Source organism: Nycticebus coucang, chromosome 3 (assembly GCF_027406575.1).
Source record: "Nycticebus coucang isolate mNycCou1 chromosome 3, mNycCou1.pri, whole genome shotgun sequence".
Lineage (NCBI taxonomy): Eukaryota > Metazoa > Chordata > Mammalia > Primates > Lorisidae > Nycticebus > Nycticebus coucang.
The window spans coordinates 107,989,286-108,009,007 of NC_069782.1; the positions used below are offsets into that span (position 1 = coordinate 107,989,286).

Below are 19,722 nucleotides of genomic sequence, written 5' to 3' on the forward strand. Positions count from 1 at the left end.
GCATTTTCTAATCATTCACCAGAGGCGGAGACCTGAAACCGAGGAAAGGGTGGTAAAATGAATCAGCATTACTTTTACCCAAGGGAAACCATATTCATCTTGCTGTATAGTTCTTTCTGACTTTTTGTTTTTTGCATCTTTTCTTTGTCTTTACTTTCTCTGTATTTCTGACATAGATAAATTTTTCAACTGTTTTTGATCTCCTAGATGTATAATTGACCATCCTTTTCTCCCCCTTTTCCTCGCTCCTAACTGGCAGATTTCCATTAGCCCCTTCTGTGCTCAGCATTGCATGAGCCATGGTGATGACCTAGAACTTGTTCTTAATTCTGAAAGTCATTGCAGCTTGATTAATAAAATGAGCACCTTGGGGAGGGTGCTCTGTGGTCTGTGAACACCTGTCTTAATTCATCTGGAGCACAGATTGGCTGCTTGATTTCTTAAAAAGACTGTTTTCCAGAAGGCAAGTGTCAGATGTCTTCCACATTAGGAGGAAAATTGCCAGGGCTGAGCGGAATTTCACTGGTCGCCTGAACTGATGTCAGCACAGGCAGTGCTGAAGTTTACTTCTCTGTCTCTGTTGCTTTAATTTGTGCAGGTTTTGCCAAGGAGCATTGGCATTGTGCATTGTTCCCAGGTATTTTTATGTCAGTTGCACATGATTTATTTTAATAGCCCTCTCTGGAATGCTTTTAGTCACTTCTTTTTTGATGTATAGGCAAAACCTGGGTTAACTCAGATGTGTGGGAAAGTCAGACTGAGTGAGGTAAGATATTTTATTGTCCCTGCTCTTACAGTAGGTTTCTTTTCTTTCTTTTTTTTTTTTTTTGTTGCAGTTTTTGGCCTGGGCTGGGTTTGAACCCACCACCTCCGATATATGGGGCTGTCTCCCTACTCCTTTGAGCCATAGACGCTGCCCTACAGTAGGTTTCTATACCCATTTTTATGACTTTGATTTGATCATTTGTTGAACATTGTACTTTTCTCAGGTGATTCTGATGTACCTTCAGGTCAGCACTTTGAACTCTAGAGCATTTATATTATATAATAAAGTGACAGGAATTTGGACTGAGCCTTTAATGGAGACTTCAAACATTTTTAGGGAGTTGTGGTGTTACTCTCCAATACATATTTGTTTTCTAGGATTTGCCTCTTATTTTTAAAAAAAAATCTGGAGAGCTAAGAGTTTGATTAATGTGTATTGTAGAGTATTCTGCTGTTTTTCTTTTTGATCTTAAAAATGACTTCTTATGTCATTTTTAGTGGTTTTTGCTATATGTTGTAACACATTTTATGTCTGTGTTCTGTTTATAGGACAGCCTTTTTGTTTGTCTTCTCAGAGACAGGGTGCATTGCGCTCCGAGGCTGGAGTGCATTGTTGCAATCATAGCTCACTTTAGCATCAAACTCCTGGGCTCAAGCAATCCTCCTGCCTCAGCCTCCCAAAGTGCTGGGATTACAGCCAGAAGCCACTGTGATGGGCCTTTATCATAGACTTTATTTCATGGGCTTTTCTTTCTCTTTCTTATGCCTGGGTTACTAAATGTCTTCATTGTATTAGGCTGTTTTCCAAAATTTCTTTCTTAAGTCAGATGTTTGGGGTTCAAAATACATTTTCTAAGACTTACTGAAACATTACAAAGTAGATGTAAAATATCTAGTAAAACCTTCAAAATCCTATAGCTGAGCACAATAGGTTGAAGTTCTCACTCAGCTTTTTTGTCAAGCATTCCTTCCCCTACCCTAAAATCATAGTATTTATTTATTTATTTATTTATTTATTTATTTTTTTTTTGGCCGGGGCAGGGTATGAACCTGCCACCTCCGGCATATGGGACCGGCGCCCTACTGCTTGAGCCACAGGCGCCGCCCTATTTATTTATTTATTTAGAGACAGTCTCACTCTGTTGCCCTGGGTAGAATGCAACGTCATCAGCCTAGCTCACAGCAATCTCAAACTCTGGGGCTCACGTATTCTTCTTGCCTCAGCCTCACAAGTAGCTGGGATTATAGGTGCCTGCCACATTAAAGAGTTAATTTTTCTGTCTTTACTACAGAGTCTTGCCCTGTGGTCAGGCTCTTCAAACTCTCGAGCTCAGGCAATCCACCTGCTGGAGTGCTAGGATTACAGGTGTGAACCACCATGCCTGGCCTCGTAATCCTCTTTAAATGAGAAAATTCTACAGCAAAGAAGAAGTGGGAACTGTCAGCTGCCCTGTACCATTTTTGCTGTTTTTGTGGTGGTCTGGATCTGCCTGCTGAGAAGATGTAGGTAGAACCACCATGAATTCAGATGAGCCAGCTGTGTTTTTGTACACTGTTTATCCATTGAAAAAGTTCTAAATTTATTTGGGGGACCATAGTAAGAACTCTTAGTCTGCCTGTTAATTAACCTGCAATGAGAAGTAGAGCTACTGAATTCTGCAGTCCATTGAACTAACTTAATTGCAAAGCAGCCTTTGAAATGAATGTGCTGCAGGTCAGCTATATCCCGTAGTGTGCTGGGTGCTTAACCACATAATCACAGTTGGAAGGGGCTCAGTTTAGCCTACAAATTAGATGTTTAGTGAGGGGTGAGTGAGTGCCTGTTTCACGAACCTTGAAATTTTTTTTTAAAAAGTGATCAGATATCATTAGAAATGAGCTGGGAGGAGATTATTACAGGTAGACCATATTTAAAGCACTGTATCACTTGGCTGATTTTCCATCTCAAGCAAGAATTTCCAACTATAACCCTGGAAACTTAACCTATGCTGTCAGATTATAGAGGGATCAGGACAGTGAAAATTCGCTGTCTGAATTGGCAGAACCAATAATACACACTTTGGCTTTAAATATGTGGGATATGGAATTAGGTAGGCAGGAAGTGGTGGTGGTGAGGGACTGATAAAGAACTTAAGGGGAACTTAATCAAGTGGTTTAGACTGATTGCCTCTAATTGCTTTTTAATGTCAGTAAAAGCTCCTGAAAAGCTGAGATTTTTAAAACTTAAAAGACAAGAGACCCTACTTTTGTAAGGCTAAAGATAATATGGACTCCTATAGCACTGCCAGGCTATGTGGTGAAATACACTTAGGTCCCCACTTAATGTCGTCAATGGGTTCTTGGAAACTGCAACTTAAGTGAAACTACCTATACGGAAATCCATTTTACCATAGGCTAATTGATAGAAACAGGAGTTCCCATGGGATATTTCTATCATAGAAACATCACCAAACTTCTAAATAAAGACCCAAAACACTTATAATATTAACCATTAGAATAAATGTGAAGCTATCTATACATTTCTGGAAGATTAGTAAACACAAAATAATTACCTAATGCTTGGTTAATCAGTGAACAATAAGGGGTCATGAAGGTGGGTTAAATCAAAGCATAAACGTTTGCAAAGTAAAAGTTGTAAGGAGCACCACCTACCACTACACAGTTGAAAAACAAATGGTAACAGATATGGCAGGCTCGCCGAACACTTTGGTACTGCATCACAAATATGTGCATTTGTTTATCGTATAGCTTGACAACTTTCATTTTACCATAATTCTTTCATTTTCTAGCCAGCTTATGCTAGTTCAGAGTGGCAGGTGGCCAAAGCCTATCTGGGCAGCTCAGGGTGCGAGCTGGGAACCAGCCCTGGACAGGCACCATCCCCAGGGCAGGGTGCACTTCCACACACCCACACTCCAACTGGGACCATTTAGACGTGCCTGTTAACTGATGTGCACATCTTTAGGATGTGGGAAGAAACCAGAGCGCCAAGAGAAAACCCATGCAGGCGTGGAGAGAATATGAAACCCTACACAGATGGTGGCCCCAGCTGGGAATCCATTTTTTTCCCTCATCAGTGTTATAATAAAAGATACTTACTGTTCAAGGACCTGCTGTACTTGAGAATCCAAGCTACTAGTTAGGGACCTCTGGTGTTGCCTGCTTTGTGGAAGTAAACTAGTAGAGCAAATACGGACAGTAAACCCCGAAGAGGGTGGTAGATTGATAACGGGTAACAGGTGGCAAGAAGCGAAGATTTATGTATATTTCCAACGTGTGTTTTCCTGTTCTCATCTGTTTCCAAATACCCAGTCTCCCTGAGCTGTCCTACTTCCTTATTGTCATCTATGCCTTACTCTCCCGCTCCCGAGTGTTTTGGCAAAGGACATAAGCTCTCAGACCACAGCATAATTTGACCCAATTCCGTGTTTCCCTAAGAGCCTCCATACTGTCTGGTGGGACAGGACACAGCAGTTTTGGCGGCCACGGTGGGTGATGAGGATCTGTTCCTGTCTTGGTACTATCACTCTAGGCCTGACTCACATCTCCCAGGCTCGTGTTTCCTCAGCTCTATAATGAAGGGATGGATTTAGGTAAAAATCTTTCTGCTTCTAGCTCTAAAAATCATGGCTGACCTAGCTTAGGCTGAAGACAACTGGCAACTTGAGACTGGGCAGAGAATGATGGAGAATGGGTGGGAGAGAAAGGGACCTCCAAAGTCACTCTGGCAACCTCACTTCGCGATGAGAATGTTCTGGCTCATGGCAGGTTCTTGACCTACTCAGAGCCACACATGAGTAAAGATAGTTTCATCTTGATTTTCCTTTTCACAGTTTTTCGTAAGCATTATACACAATTACTCAAAGTAATTGGGCATAAGTTTGTCTAGTAGACAGCATACTTCAAAATGATGCCTGCTTGCATTTTTTCTTATTTACCTCCTGCTTCCAGTTTTTAAACACTGGAACATTTACCTTAAAAGGTAAATTCCTTGGGATTTTATTTCCTTAAAGACATAGCTGTGAATTGTACTTCAAAGCTCTTTCAAAATGCAAGGAACTCAGAGAATCACAGTTCAATGAGGTGTTTCAGGATTTCTCCTTGTTGCTACAGGTAGGAACTGTTTAGAATTCTGAGGAGCATTTGCATGTTAAGCCTGCTCCCAGATTTAGGGGCACAGAATGCTTCCAACTTAGTCAGACTCCCTGCTCCCTCCACCCTTTTTTGCCCTTGAACTGTTCTTCAGAGTCTTGTTCTACCATACAGATATAATATTATGAAACTCTATTTTCTGTTTGCTATGTGACCTTGGCTCATTTAGTTATCAAATAAGCTCTATTATATGTACTGATGGCTTGTAAAGTGCCAGACATTGACTTAGACACTGAGGATGCATCAATGAATGAATGAAACAGACAAGAATGTAAGTCTTTTTTTTTTTTTTTTTTTTTCTGAGACAGGGTCTCACTTTGTCACCCTGGGTAGAATGTCATGGTGTCATAGCTCACAGCAACCTCAAACTCTTGGGCTCAGCCATCTTCTTGCCTCAGCTTCCCCAGTAACTGGTACCACAGGCACCTGCCACAATACCTGGCTATTTTTAGAGATGGAATCTTGCTCTTACTCAGACTGGTCTCAAAGTCCTGAGCTCAAGCAGTCTGCCTGCCTCAGTCTCCCGGGAGAATGTTAGTCTTGAAGAGCTCACTTTCTGGAGGGCTGAAACAGAAGTAGGACAGATGACCAGATTGCCAGGTGATCATCATAGCCAACATGTATCAAGTGCTTTCTAAATGCCAGTTATCAATGATTTGCATGAAATAACATATTTAATGCTCACAGGTAACCTACTAAGGTGGATATCATTTTTATCTCTTACTTTACAAATGACAAAATGGTGTCTAGTACTTTCCCAACACCTAAAACTAATGAATGATGGAGCTGGGATGTGAGCCCGGGCGTTTGGCTCAAGGTCTGTGATCATAATCACCTCATCCCACTACCTTTCTGAAAACTGTACCTACAGGAGTCTTTCAATGTATCAGCTGCTGCTTTGCCTAAGTTACAAGAAATATTTATTCAAATGGCCAGTGGTTTCTACAGCTATTTTTGTGGCGAGCAGAGAAAAGAAAAGCCTACAGCTCTGTCATACGCAAGCATTTCCCCTATCTGTTCGAGACCTCTTTCTTCCCCGATGAACCTTCAACGTGATCATTTAATTGTCCTTATATCATTTCCTCCCATGTCTTGATTGATTAGGTTGTAAGACCCTGATTTTGGCCGTATTCACTCTGGCTCAGATGTGCAGCAAGTGGGGCCCACATTCCCAGGGGCGTCATGTGCTCCTGTGTCAATGTGGGCATATCTTGTGCCCTCTGTCTGCTGACAGGGTTGGTTACACTAACCGTTGCTGGGGCTTGATTTGTGCTTCTGTGCTACTGTGAGAGCAGTTTCAGAAAGAGGAACTTCATATAGAGATAAAAACAAAACTGCACTGCAGAAATCGTTCTGATGTTTGACACCATGGTTGCTTTAAAAGACTACATTTTGCACATTCTGTCAGCTCCGCTTTACTGTCAACATTAGATCCCTTGGATCCCTTCTGTGACTCACTAAGGAAATGTAAAACTGTTGACGTCTTTGTAGCTCAGCAATCAAAAATAATTTGTCAGTTCAGCCACCGAAGAGACGAATTGCCATTGGCTGAAGAGAGGGCATGGGGCAGTAACATGGGCTGTCTTTAAGAAAGCTTCCCTTTAAAATTATTTAATATCTCAAACGCACAGCCAAGTACGGGGACTATTACGCGGTCCTTCTCCCCGACGCCATGAGGCCTATTTATCGTTACGCTTTCTATCCCTTAGACCAGCCAGCCTTTTCCTTATATCTCTTTCACACTCTTCATTGACTAACCTGCCCCCCACTAAAATGAAATGCGGTGAGAACAGACATTTCTGACCCTTCAGTTTACAGCTACATCCCTGTTAAGCAGTGTCTGGTGTTATTCTCAGTTTTTATGGCATATTGCTCAATATTGGTTAAATGAACTTTCCCATGTCTGCTTCATTTTATGAAATAGGATATGGTTTGAGGTTCCCTCTCTAACCATGTACCCTCCCAAATCAAATTTCCCTTCTTCCCTGAGTCCTCAAAAGTATTGTGACTTTGGTGTTTACTGTTTATGTGCGTGTGTTTATTTCTCAGTACCTGTCTATTTACTTCTACTAGCCACTATAGTGTTATTTTGGGTGCACTTAAGAGTTATTTATATGCATATAAATGGTAATACAATCTATCTGATCTACTGTTGAACTATATGCAGGACTAAGTGACAAACGCAGAAAAATCCTGGTATGAACAGGAAACAGAATTCCCCCAAACCCTCTTGAAGAAATTGCCTTGAATAAATGCTGAAACAAGAAACACAATCCATGTACCAGACAACAATTAAGCATCAACATCAAGAGTGAATCTCAATTTTTTAATTAAAGTTTAAGAACTAGGTGTCTTTAATGTGTCTGTGCCAGAGAATGTGCCTTGTCTTTTCAGTTTTCTACAAGTAAGTGGGGGGTGGGGATCATACTAATTTAATCAAACATATGATTAACTGAGTTTAAGTGGCCTGCCATTCTTAGTAAAACATTTTTCTTTCCTTTAGTTGAGACGAGAAAAGATTGACCTTGAAAATACATTGGAACAAGAACAAGAAGCACTAGTTAATCGTCTCTGGAAAAGAATGGATAAACTTGAAGCTGAAAAGCGGTGTGTAGTCTTGCTGTTCGATATGGGGTGTGTGTATGTGTGTGTGTCTAGAGTCCTGTTCTGGATATGACAAGAGATAAGAATGGGCATTGTAGTTCCTTAAGTGATGCATATCATTTTAACTTGGCAAAGGGAAAAAGTGTTGAAAGCCTTCTGAACTATTCCCATGTCGGTCACCACTGTCCTTTGCTATCATATTGTCACAGCAGAATTGTCGTTCATTTGGTGTTACAAGGCTGTGACGGAATTAGTCATGGGACCATTGTTCACCTTCACATTCTTTTCAAGGATGGTTGCAATCTCAACTTTCCACATTATTGAACTACCTTCCATCAGTTTTTTTCTAAAATACAACGGATGTACTGCGTACTGTTAAATATTACACATTCCTAGGATTTTAATAGAAAAATTATTTGTTTTAAAACCTACAAAGAAGTACCTGTATATGTTTAAGGTTGGGATTCCTTGTGTTAAATGTACATATGGAGGTGTGGGATATCACTCAAAGGCAAATATTTCTTGGACTCCTTTGTGCAAGATACTGTTAGTCCCTTATTTTCATGCATTGTGTACTTTGGGGGTGGCAGGAAGAGCCTATAAGAATGGCAGGAAAGTTCTGGATATAGGATGTGTGTATAGACGTAAAAAGTAAGTTTTTAAAAAATACTTATTAGTCCACTTGACCAGGATCTTTTATTTGCTGCCTGGAGTCTTTCTGCCTTAAATATTTGGTTTGGGTGCATATTCATAAATTCTTTTGAGTTCACCTCTAGATTTGCAGAATACAGATGTACTTCATGGCTTTAAGAGAAGTGAAACTTAGAGCCAGAGGTACAGGAACTATGCATGCTATAATGGAATCAGCAATGTTTTGCATTACTGTAGCAATACTAACAAGTTGAATTATGAAAAGTTATTTTATATAATAAACATAGGGACCATTACAATATTTAACATCCTAGTTTTCTCAAATTCAGCTTGGACAGACTCAAGAAGTGAAAAGTTAAAAATAAAATAAAACCAAAGCCCCAGCAGCTTATAGAAAGGGATGTAGAGATACGTTGCTAGTCAGTCTTCCTTTGCAGAAAGTAATTGGAAGTGGGTGTGTGTGTGTGTATATACCCAAATTATTGAGTTGAGCAATAATTCTTATTGCTGGTGTGTGTGTGTGTATATACCCAAATTATTGAGTTGAGCAATAAGAAGTTGTCATTTGGTAGGTCAAAAGCTGTTGAATGTCAACACTTAATATGCCTCAACCTAACAATAATTGGTGGAAAAGGTGACACCACCAGTTACTAACCCAATAATTTTGGTTTTCTTTAGTTTTTAACTTCTTTTTTTTTTTGCAGTTTTTGGCCGGGGCCAGGTTTAAACCTGCCACTTTGAACCAGTATATGGGGCCAGCACCCTACTCCTTTGAGCCACAGGCGCTGCCCTTAGTTTTTAACTTTTTAGCTTTGCTGTTGTTGGAAGCAAAAAGCTCTCGGTCCTGTTTGCCCTGCCCTTAGGATTGGTTTTACAGAAGGGAATTTTAGAAGTTGAGTCTTTTTATGTGACTTCACCCTCCAAGGAGACTTTCTGTAGTCTGTAAGTTTTAACCAAAAGCAGCAAGAAAGCCAAATCCTTTAGTATCTCAGTGCCCTCAACCTAGTGTGTTGAGCTTTTACTCAGCAGATAATTCTGAGCACATACTGTATTCCAGACATCTTCATCAGAACCAAATGTTAAATGTTAAGTACGACTTTTCAGTGTTGCTTAATTACCAGTGGTCATTTAAAAGAGAGTAGATCGTTCAGCTCTGCCTTTTGACTCGAGGTTCCAGGTAAGATTGATATAAAATGGGCAGAGGAGATAGGTGACCCTGTGAAGGCTGCCAATGCACAGGTGCTTGTTTTTAGAACAAACCTGCCAGCTAGTATGTTTTGTCTTTTTCAAGGCAAACTGTTTTTCATTATTGGGATTTTTCTTTTCAATGAAGAATCCTGCAGGAGAAATTAGACCAGCCCGTCTCTGCTCCACCGTCGCCCAGGGATATCTCCATGGAGATTGATTCTCCAGAAAACATGATGCGCCACATCAGATTTTTAAAGAATGAAGTGGAGCGGCTGAAGAAGCAACTGAGAGCTGCTCAGCTGCAGCGTACGTAGCCTCTCTGCTCATTCGTGTTCTGTGTATTGAATTAACATGTTTACCAAATACAGGGTATTACCAAATGCATACTGTTGGATTTGTTATAATTCATATTGTATGTTATTATTGATACACATTTACATAGATGTATTGTCCTGGAATACATATATTTTTTAAGTATTATAGTAAAGGAAGATTAGAATTTAGAATACTTTGAGAAAATTATTCAGATAATTATTTTGAGTTATTTCAGCAGATCTCAGAGTCACAGGTAATATTTTTAATCTTCTTCCCCATGTTCATCTCTAAGACTGTGCTAACAAAAAATATTGTCTTAGACTTCCATGCACTTTTTGGAATATTAAGGCACAGAAGAGAATGTTTACCTTCCATATTACTAAATTTAGCCTCAGCTGACATTTGTTCATGGAATCTGAAAAGTAAATGCCTTTGAAATCTGTGCTCAGTATTTTGGAAGAGGCCAAGATGTTGAGTTGAAAATCAAGAGAACTAGATTTCTGAATACTTGATCAGGTCCCTAACAATTTTCTTAGGTCTATTTCTGCTTTTTGGCTACTCAGTGTTTTTTTGTTTTTTTTTTTTTGTTTGTTTGTTTTTAAGTAGATAATACAGTGAAAGGTATATAGTGAAAAAATAAGTCTCCCTTTAACTCCTCATCTCCAGCCACCCAGTTCCCACAATACAACAGTTTCACCATGTTGGTCCAGAAATATGTGTATATGTATGTAAGTGTATGTATATAAAATTCTTTTATACAAATACACTTGACCCTTAAACAATATGGATTTAAACTATGCCGGTCCACTTATGAACGGATTTTTTTTTAATAATATAGTCAGTTTTCTGTATCTGCAGGTCCCACATTCACAACCAAACGCAGATAGAAAAGATAGTATCTGTGGGGTGAGGATATGGAGGTTGGCTTTTCATATGTGTGAGTTTCTTGGGGCTTACTGTGTGATTTGACTATGCGTGGATATTGGTATACTCTGATCCCAGGATCAGTCTCGTAGAGACACTGAGACACGTGTAAGCAGCGTAGTGAATATACTCTTTTATACATTTTTCATACATTTTTCTTTTCACTTATGTCATGCGGTCCTCTCCAACCCCACCCCCACCCCCACCCCCATCAGTATATACAGAGATACCTAATCCCTTCTTTAAAGGCTGCATAGTATTTTTATGGATATGCCATAATTTAACTAGTCTCATTAATAAACCCCTGTGGGTGGTTATGCCACAACCCCAGTGAACATCTCTGTATACATGTCTGATACTTGTGCAAGGAGTTTATTGGGTCAAATGGAATGTGCATGTATGTTCCCTTCTTGGAAGCTCATTGCAAGTTCTAATCCAGTTGAGCGTCCTGGGTAGTGCATCAAGATCATCCCTGGAACCTTTAAGAAGTATGATGTATTACTTAATTGTTTTTGCTATAACATATTACCACAAACTTGGTGGCTCAAAATGATACAAATGTATTATCTTCTAGTCCTAGACGTCAGAAGTTCAAAATGAGACTCGCTGGACTAAAATCAAGGTGTATGCAGGGCTGCGTTCTTTCTGAGGCTGTAGGGGAGACTGCTTTTTTGCCTTTTTTGGCTTCTGGAGGCTGCGTGTTGTCCTTGGCTCCTGGTTCCTTCCAGTGAATCACTCCCGCCTGTCTCCTTTCACTGTGACTCCTCTGCCTCCCATAGGATCCTTATGACTATGTCAGGTCCCCTAGTGATCCAGGATAATCGTCCCCTCTCAAGGTCTTTAATTCTGTCCCATCTGTGAAGGCCCTGTTGTCATCATGTGTAGTCGTAGCATGTGCTGGATTTGAGGATAGTGTGTGGATTTCTTTAGGGGACCATCGCTCTAACACCATCCAGGCTTCTGAGCTTTCTCCAGGAGTAAAGCCTGGTTCTTAGCCAGGTCCTCTAAATTTTTTTTTTTTTAAATACCACAGGTAGGTTGATAACTACTATATGCATGTGTACTCCATGAAAACAAATGAGATGAATCAGAGACTTCTCAAAATATTATTTGAGAATGCTTTTGAGGTTTTTGCTGTGTTAGGCAGACAGGTGTCTTTCAGCAACCTTCTGAACTCTTCCCCGTGTCATCGCGTTGCTTTATCTTTCTCATTTACACTTGCTTTGTTGTGCCCCAAGCAAAATCTCTAGTAGAAATTTGGCAAGGATTTTTTGTTCTTACTACTTGTTCATGTGGCTCTGTTTGGTATTTAAAGAGAATAAAGATACCAACAGAGGCACCCATAAGTGCTGTTTGGTTTTGCGAGGACAGAGAAAGCTGACCTGAAGCAGCAGCAAGTGGCACCTAGCTGTTGTAGTGGTGTAGACTGAGCTTAGTGCAGTGGTTCCCAACCTTCCTAATGCTGCGACCCTTTAATACAGTTCCTCATGTTGTGGTGGCCCCCAACCATAACATTATTTTCTTTTTCTTTTTCTTTTTTTTTTGTTGTTGTTGCAGTTTGGCCAGGGCTGGGTTTGAACCCGCCACCCTTGGCATATGGGGCCGGCACCCTACTCCATAACATTATTTTCATTGTGACTTTATTTTGTGGTTGGAGGCCACCACAACATGAGGAACTGTATTAAAGGGTCATAGCCTTAGGAAAGTTGAGAACCACTGGCCTAGAGGGTACGCTAATGGCTTTTCCTCATGCACCTGCTTCATTCCCCTTAGGTTGGATGATCCGTACCGTCTTTGGATATAGCTGTGGCAGGTGAGGAGCCACCAAGCCCAGCTGTCCCTGAATTTGAACCTCTCTCTCAGTAGTTGTCAGCAGTGGTTAAACATTGGAATCTTCTGTGGAGCTCTTAATATACTGGTGGCTAGGCGGCATCTCAGGTGTTCTACTTCAGTTGGTGTGGGTTGGAGTCTGGCATTGGTATATTTTCTAATCATAAACTTGAAAACACAAAGAGTGTGCAGGTCAGCCTTAGATGATTGTGGGGAGCCACTCGTTTTGACTCAGTTTGTGGTATCTTTAAGTGAACACAGTAAGTCCTCACTTGACATTGTCCAGGGGTTCTTGGGAACTCCAACTTCAAGCAAAATTACATGCCGTATAACCAAACCAGTTTTATCATAGGCTAGTTGATATAAACAAGAATTATGTTCCTGCCACATGCATGTATTGTTGCACTTAAAGTCAGTTTCTTGGAACTTATAGACAATGTAAAGTGAGGACCTACTATACAGAGAAATGGATGAAGATAGGGAGATATGAGCCATAGTCCCTGAGTACTAGGGAACGGAGAGTGCAAGAGGAGGGAGGATGACTCATGGGAGTGCATGCAGTCAGGTGTGGCAGAGGGCACCGGAGGAATGCCATGAAGTCAGCAATCTGCCTGGTTCTGACACCAGAGGTGCTGGACCTCGTCCCGTCTCTATACCTTTGGCTTCTAGGTTAACTGCTAAATTGCCAGGAAGTTTTCCTAGCTGGTCACTTCAGGTAGTATTTTCATCTTACAGGTTATTGTTTAAGGATCTACTTGCTGAGTCCCCAGTGCTAAATGGTTGCCATTGGAAGAGACAATGTTTCCTCTAAAGTTATTCTTGGAGCCCCATGATTTCTCAATTCTGGACAGGATTTTGTGTCACTCTCTAGCAGCTTACAAGGCATTAGGAGATTCCTATTATGGAAAAGAAAGTCAACTTGCTCTGGCAGTTTCCCTTCTACAAATAGTAAATATTCCCAACGGGCCCAAATCTAGTGCTTCCTGTAGAGTTAAGTGAAAAATTCTGCATGCTTGCATATTTGGGATGAAATAATTTAAATCGTTTATATTAAAAGTGTACTTTACAAATATTTTCCCAGCATGCCTTCAATTAAAGAGATTTTTGTGTCTGGATTAGACAGCAGGGTTTCTGGCTGTATTGAAAACAGCCAAGGGATTTAGTGTTTAGTGCACATAAGTGTTTAATAATTTTGGTATTTTTTTCTTTCAATTTATAAAATAAGGAATTTTAGAACTTTTATATATTCTGTTGTCTTGGAAATCACTGAGGACTTCTCAAAATTCAGACCTTTGTAGAATTGCTTAAAACTGAAACTAATTGGACAGACACAGAAAGTTGAAATAGGGTCAAAAGTTGAAGGAGTGTCATTTCGTGGGAGAAAAATGCCGACTGTGGCATCCAGCTCCTGCCTTCTTTCTTAAATTTTGTTCTGAGCTAGGAATGTGGAGAAAACCTGAAGGAAACCCTTAGATGTGCTCATGGTTGCTCTGAATTTATAGTTGTTTTTCAGAAAATAAAAGTGTATAGAGATTTTACTTTTCCCAAGTTCATTGACCAAGGCAAGAAAAAGGAAGGAAGCAAGAAGATGGGTGGACGCTGAGTTTTATATTAAGTTTATATTCGTCCCTTGGTAACAACAGATTCTATCTGAGATAAGCCAGAAAGGGATGTCGGAAGACATGTGTTGCCTTTCATTGGAAGGATGTGGAGTGTGCCGCAGAATCCTTTGAAGAGTCATCTTAGGAGGGCAGGGGTGATAATAGGTTCGGGGAGCTTATTTAATGGAGATCCAGCAACACTATAGTGGCAGTTCCCCCTTTCAGATTCTGGGGGAGGGAATGGCTCAGCCTGAGTCCAACATCTAGCTGCAGAATTAGTCAGCGCTGCCGTGGGGGACAGCCGACGCAGCAGCTCCTGAGGGAGGAGTATTCATCAGAAGCAAGGCACCCATCCCAAGTGGTGCAGACTGGATACAGGTCTTTACCTGTCATCAGCCTCAGATTGGATGCATGTCAGGGCAACATAGTTGTGCACACACCACCTTTTAGACTCATTAGAAATATTAACACATTGACTGCCATACTAGGGAAAAAAAGCTTTTCCTTTGGGCATGGTATTTTTAGGTCAAGATCAGTTAGGAGATGTGAATTCTATACGCTTCACAAGGCTCAGGGCTAAAAACTGGCGTAACTTAAATACAACTCACATGGCAGTTAGTGCAAAGTCAATGTCTGTTCTCATAAAGATTGTTAACTGTTCCCATGTGTGTTCCTCTAGTGCAGCGGCTCTCTGAGCTGCCAGCACTAAGCTTGGTGGACATGTTGACAAGCGTGACAGGCTTCCCTAGATGACTCACTGTGTCTAGAGGTGAGAGGCTGCCAAATTGGTGCCTGGAGGGTAGGCTAGGGGCAGAATCTGGGCCCTGTCCTCTCCCAGCTTCAGCAACATGGAAAGGAGCTCTGATAGCTGCTCCTTCCAGCCTCAGCTACAAATCCACCCTTTCTCTTCCATTGAAAAAGTGCAAGTGTGTGGGTGTGAAGGTGCCTAACCTGCCAGCACTGCCTTCTGTCCTTTTTTCTAAATGAAAGTCATTGATAAACTTTGATACTTGGAATAAACTTTTCTTAACACTTCCTTCTGTCTATGGCTTAGAGACTGAACTCAGGGCTCCTTTTTTTAAGATTTGGGTATGATGACATGGCACATGATTTAATTAATAACACTGGCTTTTCAGATTCAGAGAAAATGGCACAGTATCTGGAGGAGGAACGTCACATGAGGGAAGAGAACTTGAGGCTGCAGAGGAAGCTGCAGAGGGAGATGGAGAGAAGAGAAGCCCTCTGTCGACAGCTCTCCGAGAGCGAGTCCAGCCTGGAAATGGATGACGAAAGGTGTCTGCATGTGCTAAGAGCCTTATGTGTTTTGTTTTTTAAAGCTCCATGAGACTTATCCTTTGCACCCCTGTTAGATGGAGAAGGAGATGGCTTAAGCATTTATTTGATGAAAGCCACTGCATTAAAGTAGGTGCTGAGAATGGGATATAAATGAAGAAGATTGAATATTTTCTTTACAGCCAAAAAGAAGAAAAAAAAACTTGTCTCTCAAATTTTGGTGGGAAGAGAGATGGAGGCAGGGCTTGCATTTGTTGCTGAGTTAGTCTAATCCTGTGTTCTGAGAGCATAGTCCTACACTGTGTATGGATGAGCAAGCTGTCATGTAGCTTAAAGAAACAAATATATATAATCAAAAAGAACTAGCAGGAGACAGGTAGACGTTGAAATACCAGGGAGTTGCTGTAACACAATAACTTGTCTTTCAGTTGCTTTCAAAAAATAAAACTAATGCAATTGCCCAAGCCCATGCATTGTTGAACCCCCTTCTAGACCTCCTGTGAATGGGCTGGAACAAGAGTTCTCCTTCAGTTAACTAGAGGAAATGGTCTTGGCATTTGCCTCTCATCCAGATCTCTCTCTTTCTCCTCTTCTAAACATGGGAACAAGGTGGTTGTTAAGATAAGCAACAAATACAAATGGAAAAAACTATTCAACCAGCAGAAAACCCAGCAGTTAGGGAGTTAGGCTTTCTCTGAACCAGACCATTTCTGCAGGGAGATCCCCCATTCTGTGTCAGGGATATGCTGGCCTTATGTGGGCTATATTCCACTCTGAGAGGTAAGACCGGGGATCCCTGGGACTCGACAACCCTCAGCAGGTCTGAGCATCCAGTGTCTGAAAGCAGCATCTGCTAGTGGTATTCTTGATGGCAAAACATGTCCCCAAACATGTAGGCAATAACAGCACCTCTGTTTCTATTGTGGGATAGATCTACAGGACTAACAAAGATTTTGATCAGTTTGCCATGGACAGTGGTATTATTGTTTTAAGAAAAATGTAAAATTTTCTGTAATGAAAGTCTGTTTTCGTATTGAGGAAAAACAATTACAAAGACAATAACAGGTTATCCAGTTTTAAATTGTGTTTATCCTTCTTCATTTGAAAACAAGGATTATTTCTTAAAAGTGTATTATGAACCCTCTAAACTCCATTATCTTCTGAGAACCATTTGACTACACACATCAGCAAGAATACTAAATAGCTTATTAACTATTTTATTAACTACCTTGAGACCCAGAATAGACCATATATAGTATCCTGTACCCAATTTTGGATTAGACATACTCTAAGGGGTAATTATTTCTAATTACTGTGATAATACTGAAGCTACTTCAGGCTTTCAAATAACTTTTTTTCCAGAACTGGTATTCTCACTCTAGAAGGTTTGCCCGACCTTTTACAGCTCAGATTATCCCAGGTAGAATATGGCTGTCCAATAAGTACTTCTGTCTCTACTAGGAATGATAGAGGAAAAAAAGGAGAAAGAAAACACAAGTCCCACCCGGTGCCACTAGAGAGGGCTGCTGAAAAGACAGTTGAAGGGTTGGTGGTGGATATCTAGCTCAGAGATACATGTCAAATTAGGGAGTCTGCCTTGGTTCAAGTTGAATAAACCTGTTTAGAATGGCTGTTGAAGTTCCTCCCGTTCCTAAACTGATAAACTCCAGGCCAAGATCTTCTCTGGGACAAAGGTACAAGCACAGAATGGCCACAGGCCCGTGAAGACAGTTTATCGGGAAGCTTCTCAAGCAGAAGTTTCTCTGCGTCAGCCCTCTGTGCTTGTTTCACAGAGCAAAAGCTGATGTTCCCAATGATGACACTTCAGTATTCTCAGGTCTGGTGTGACTTCTGAATCCAGGAAGAAGTCAGACTCAGCACCTGTGGCTAAGTGTGACTCTGTAGGTGCTCAGTACTCATGTCTTTTATTAAATTCTGTTAGGCGACTATCACTTAAGCAAGGCTTGCTTGCAAACAGTTGATGTTTGGTTCACAGGAATATGTATCATGAAGCTTTGGTTTGATGTCCTGAATCTCAGAGGGCTTACTTGGTTTTGCATTTCAAATAACAATTTAAAGGAGCAATTAAAATGTGGGCGTCTTTGTAGCTCTCGGACATTGGAGGTGAATTTCTGCATTGCTATTTTGTGGTGGGGAAAAGGCTGGACCTCTGTTGTATGGCATAGTTCTGTCACCAGGCCTCATCCTGAGCTAAACCTGTGCTTTTGTAGAATAAGGTTTGTCAAACTGTAACGCTGTAACTCAGGAGTTCATTTTATAAATGCCTTCTAGCTGCAGCATCACTCTCTAAACATTGAGGATTTTGACCTCAAGATGCGTACCCCAAACATCTTATAAAAACACTCGTAAGTACTGTGTAAATGGAGGTGGCTCTGATCATTCCTCCTCTCTCCTCTTAGGTATTTTAATGAGATGTCTGCACAAGGATTAAGACCTCGCACTGTGTCCAGCCCAATCCCTTACACACCTTCTCCAAGTTCAAGCAGGCCTATATCACCCGGTGAGTACATGTCTTTGGCTGTTTGAGTGACTGATTTCTGGTGCATTTATTAGGAAACCCTGATTAATTTCCCTTCTAGCATATAAACATCTTACAAACAGAAAATGATTGTGTTTTTCAAAAACAAATCACTGTCAAGACTAAGAGTCTCGGCTTGAAAATTTTAAACATAAATGCTATATAGTGCCAGCGTTTTTTTTTTTTTTTTAAACCTTAAAGGAATTTGACTTCCAAACACCTTTTTAAAAAGAAGACATATCTTTGACTATGATTTTAAGAGCCAACAGATGGACAAAAGCCTTGGATATGTGTCCAAAATGCATCGTAGCCCATCTTTTATAGGTTCTTTTACTATATTCCACATACATTATCTTATTTTTATAGTCAGAACAATTAATGTAGGCATCATTTTTTTCCGTGTTAAAATGAGGAAACAGCAATTCACTAACTACTGCTAACACAGCCAGAAAATGGCAAGGCAGGGTGTTTCTGTTGCCAAAGTCAGGGTGTGTTCTTTCTAGCATAAGCTGCCTCCTAATATTTCTAGTGATTCGTGAGTGGGACCTGGCCCCACTAGGCAGGCTGTATAAGCAGGAACGATCTTCTGTCAGGCAGTCTGCTCTGGCTTTGCTCTCAGAAGCCTTTTTTTCTTCAAAGGCTTGCTTGTCTGCATCTGACCCCAAAAACTCTCTCCCTGAGGTCTCTGGCTCAGTACCAGCGCTGCATGGGGCTCTCAGTCCAGGAGGGCGATTAAATGATCCAGCCAGGGAGAAAGAGGAAACAGAGGGAGGGGATGGGTGGCCAGCCGAGTAGGGAGGGACTGAGGGGGAGAAAAGGTGGCAGGCCAAAGGATTGTATCTTGTGACCAAAATGAGGAGACTGATTTTCTTGTGCTTGCTGGTAAACAGATATTCAACAGAGTTGGCGGAAAAAGTGTGGGGGTGAGGAGGGGTGAAAGAGGCACTTTGCAGCAGAGCAAAGTGACTGTTTTGAAGGGTGGCAGCATAATGGTTTCATAAGGTAAAACAGCTTTGTCTTAGGGTGACAGCATTTCATTTTGTGTAATAATTAAAATGAGGGAAGCCCTTAGGGTCCATATAAGGGAAAGGTATGAAATAGAAGTGTAGAAATGGCTTGGTTTTGTTAGCTTAGGATCTAGCCCAGCACTGTGCTGCTGTGACTGCTTTTTTTTTTTTTTTTTCTCTCAAGAGGAGACAATCAAAAGTTCAGCACAAGAGCAGAAGCCTTTGCACTGTTAGTCCAAAATGCTCTCTAGTGTCAGGCAGGGGTAAGGAGGAGCTGATTACAGACCAGAGGACTCTCCTGGGTCAATGGTGTGATCATCACCCCTTGTTCTTCCCAAAAGGATGCTCCTGAATCTTGTTTCTCCTACACTCCAGTGGCCTTAAGTCTCTATGCAGAAGCTTCTCTTCCTAGCTGCCTGTCAGTTTTCCCAAAATAGCACTTGAGTTTCATTACCATGATAAAGGTCTTTTTTGCCTTCTGATTTATTGATGTGAAAGGAAGTTGTGAGCCAGGAAGAAGCAAGATGGAGGTCATTTTGCAGTTGATGGTGATGCTGATTCATAGTATAATTTAATACTGTTAGATTTATTTCAAACTAAAGAGATCCTTAGAGGCATGTAATTTTCAGTTTGATTAAAAGGAATGTTACAATCATTGAAAAGGGAAAAAAACAAATGTCAGACCTTGTTTGGAAATATTACTTCTATTATGGCAAATATCTGTAGGAAAATCTTGGATTCCGTATATATAACTTTGATTTTCATTGTCCCTGTAAAGGGACCACCTCCCTAAAGAGTAGGACGTGCTTGGATGGGCAAGCTATTTGATTTTCTTTAAAATATATGGTAACAC

At 40.8% G+C, this 19,722-nt stretch overlaps 1 protein-coding gene across 1 annotated transcript in view; it reads left to right on the top strand.

The window, feature by feature from the left end:
- Nucleotides 1-19,722, top strand: part of CCDC6 (coiled-coil domain containing 6) — a 119,103-nt gene that overhangs the window by 80,710 nt on the left and 18,671 nt on the right. Inside the window, exons 4-7 of the mRNA XM_053584907.1 lie at nucleotides 7,421-7,524; nucleotides 9,506-9,666; nucleotides 15,167-15,323; nucleotides 17,744-17,844. Coding sequence (XP_053440882.1) covers nucleotides 7,421-7,524; nucleotides 9,506-9,666; nucleotides 15,167-15,323; nucleotides 17,744-17,844 — 523 coding nt within the window. The remainder of the gene's footprint in view (nucleotides 1-7,420; nucleotides 7,525-9,505; nucleotides 9,667-15,166; nucleotides 15,324-17,743; nucleotides 17,845-19,722) is intronic.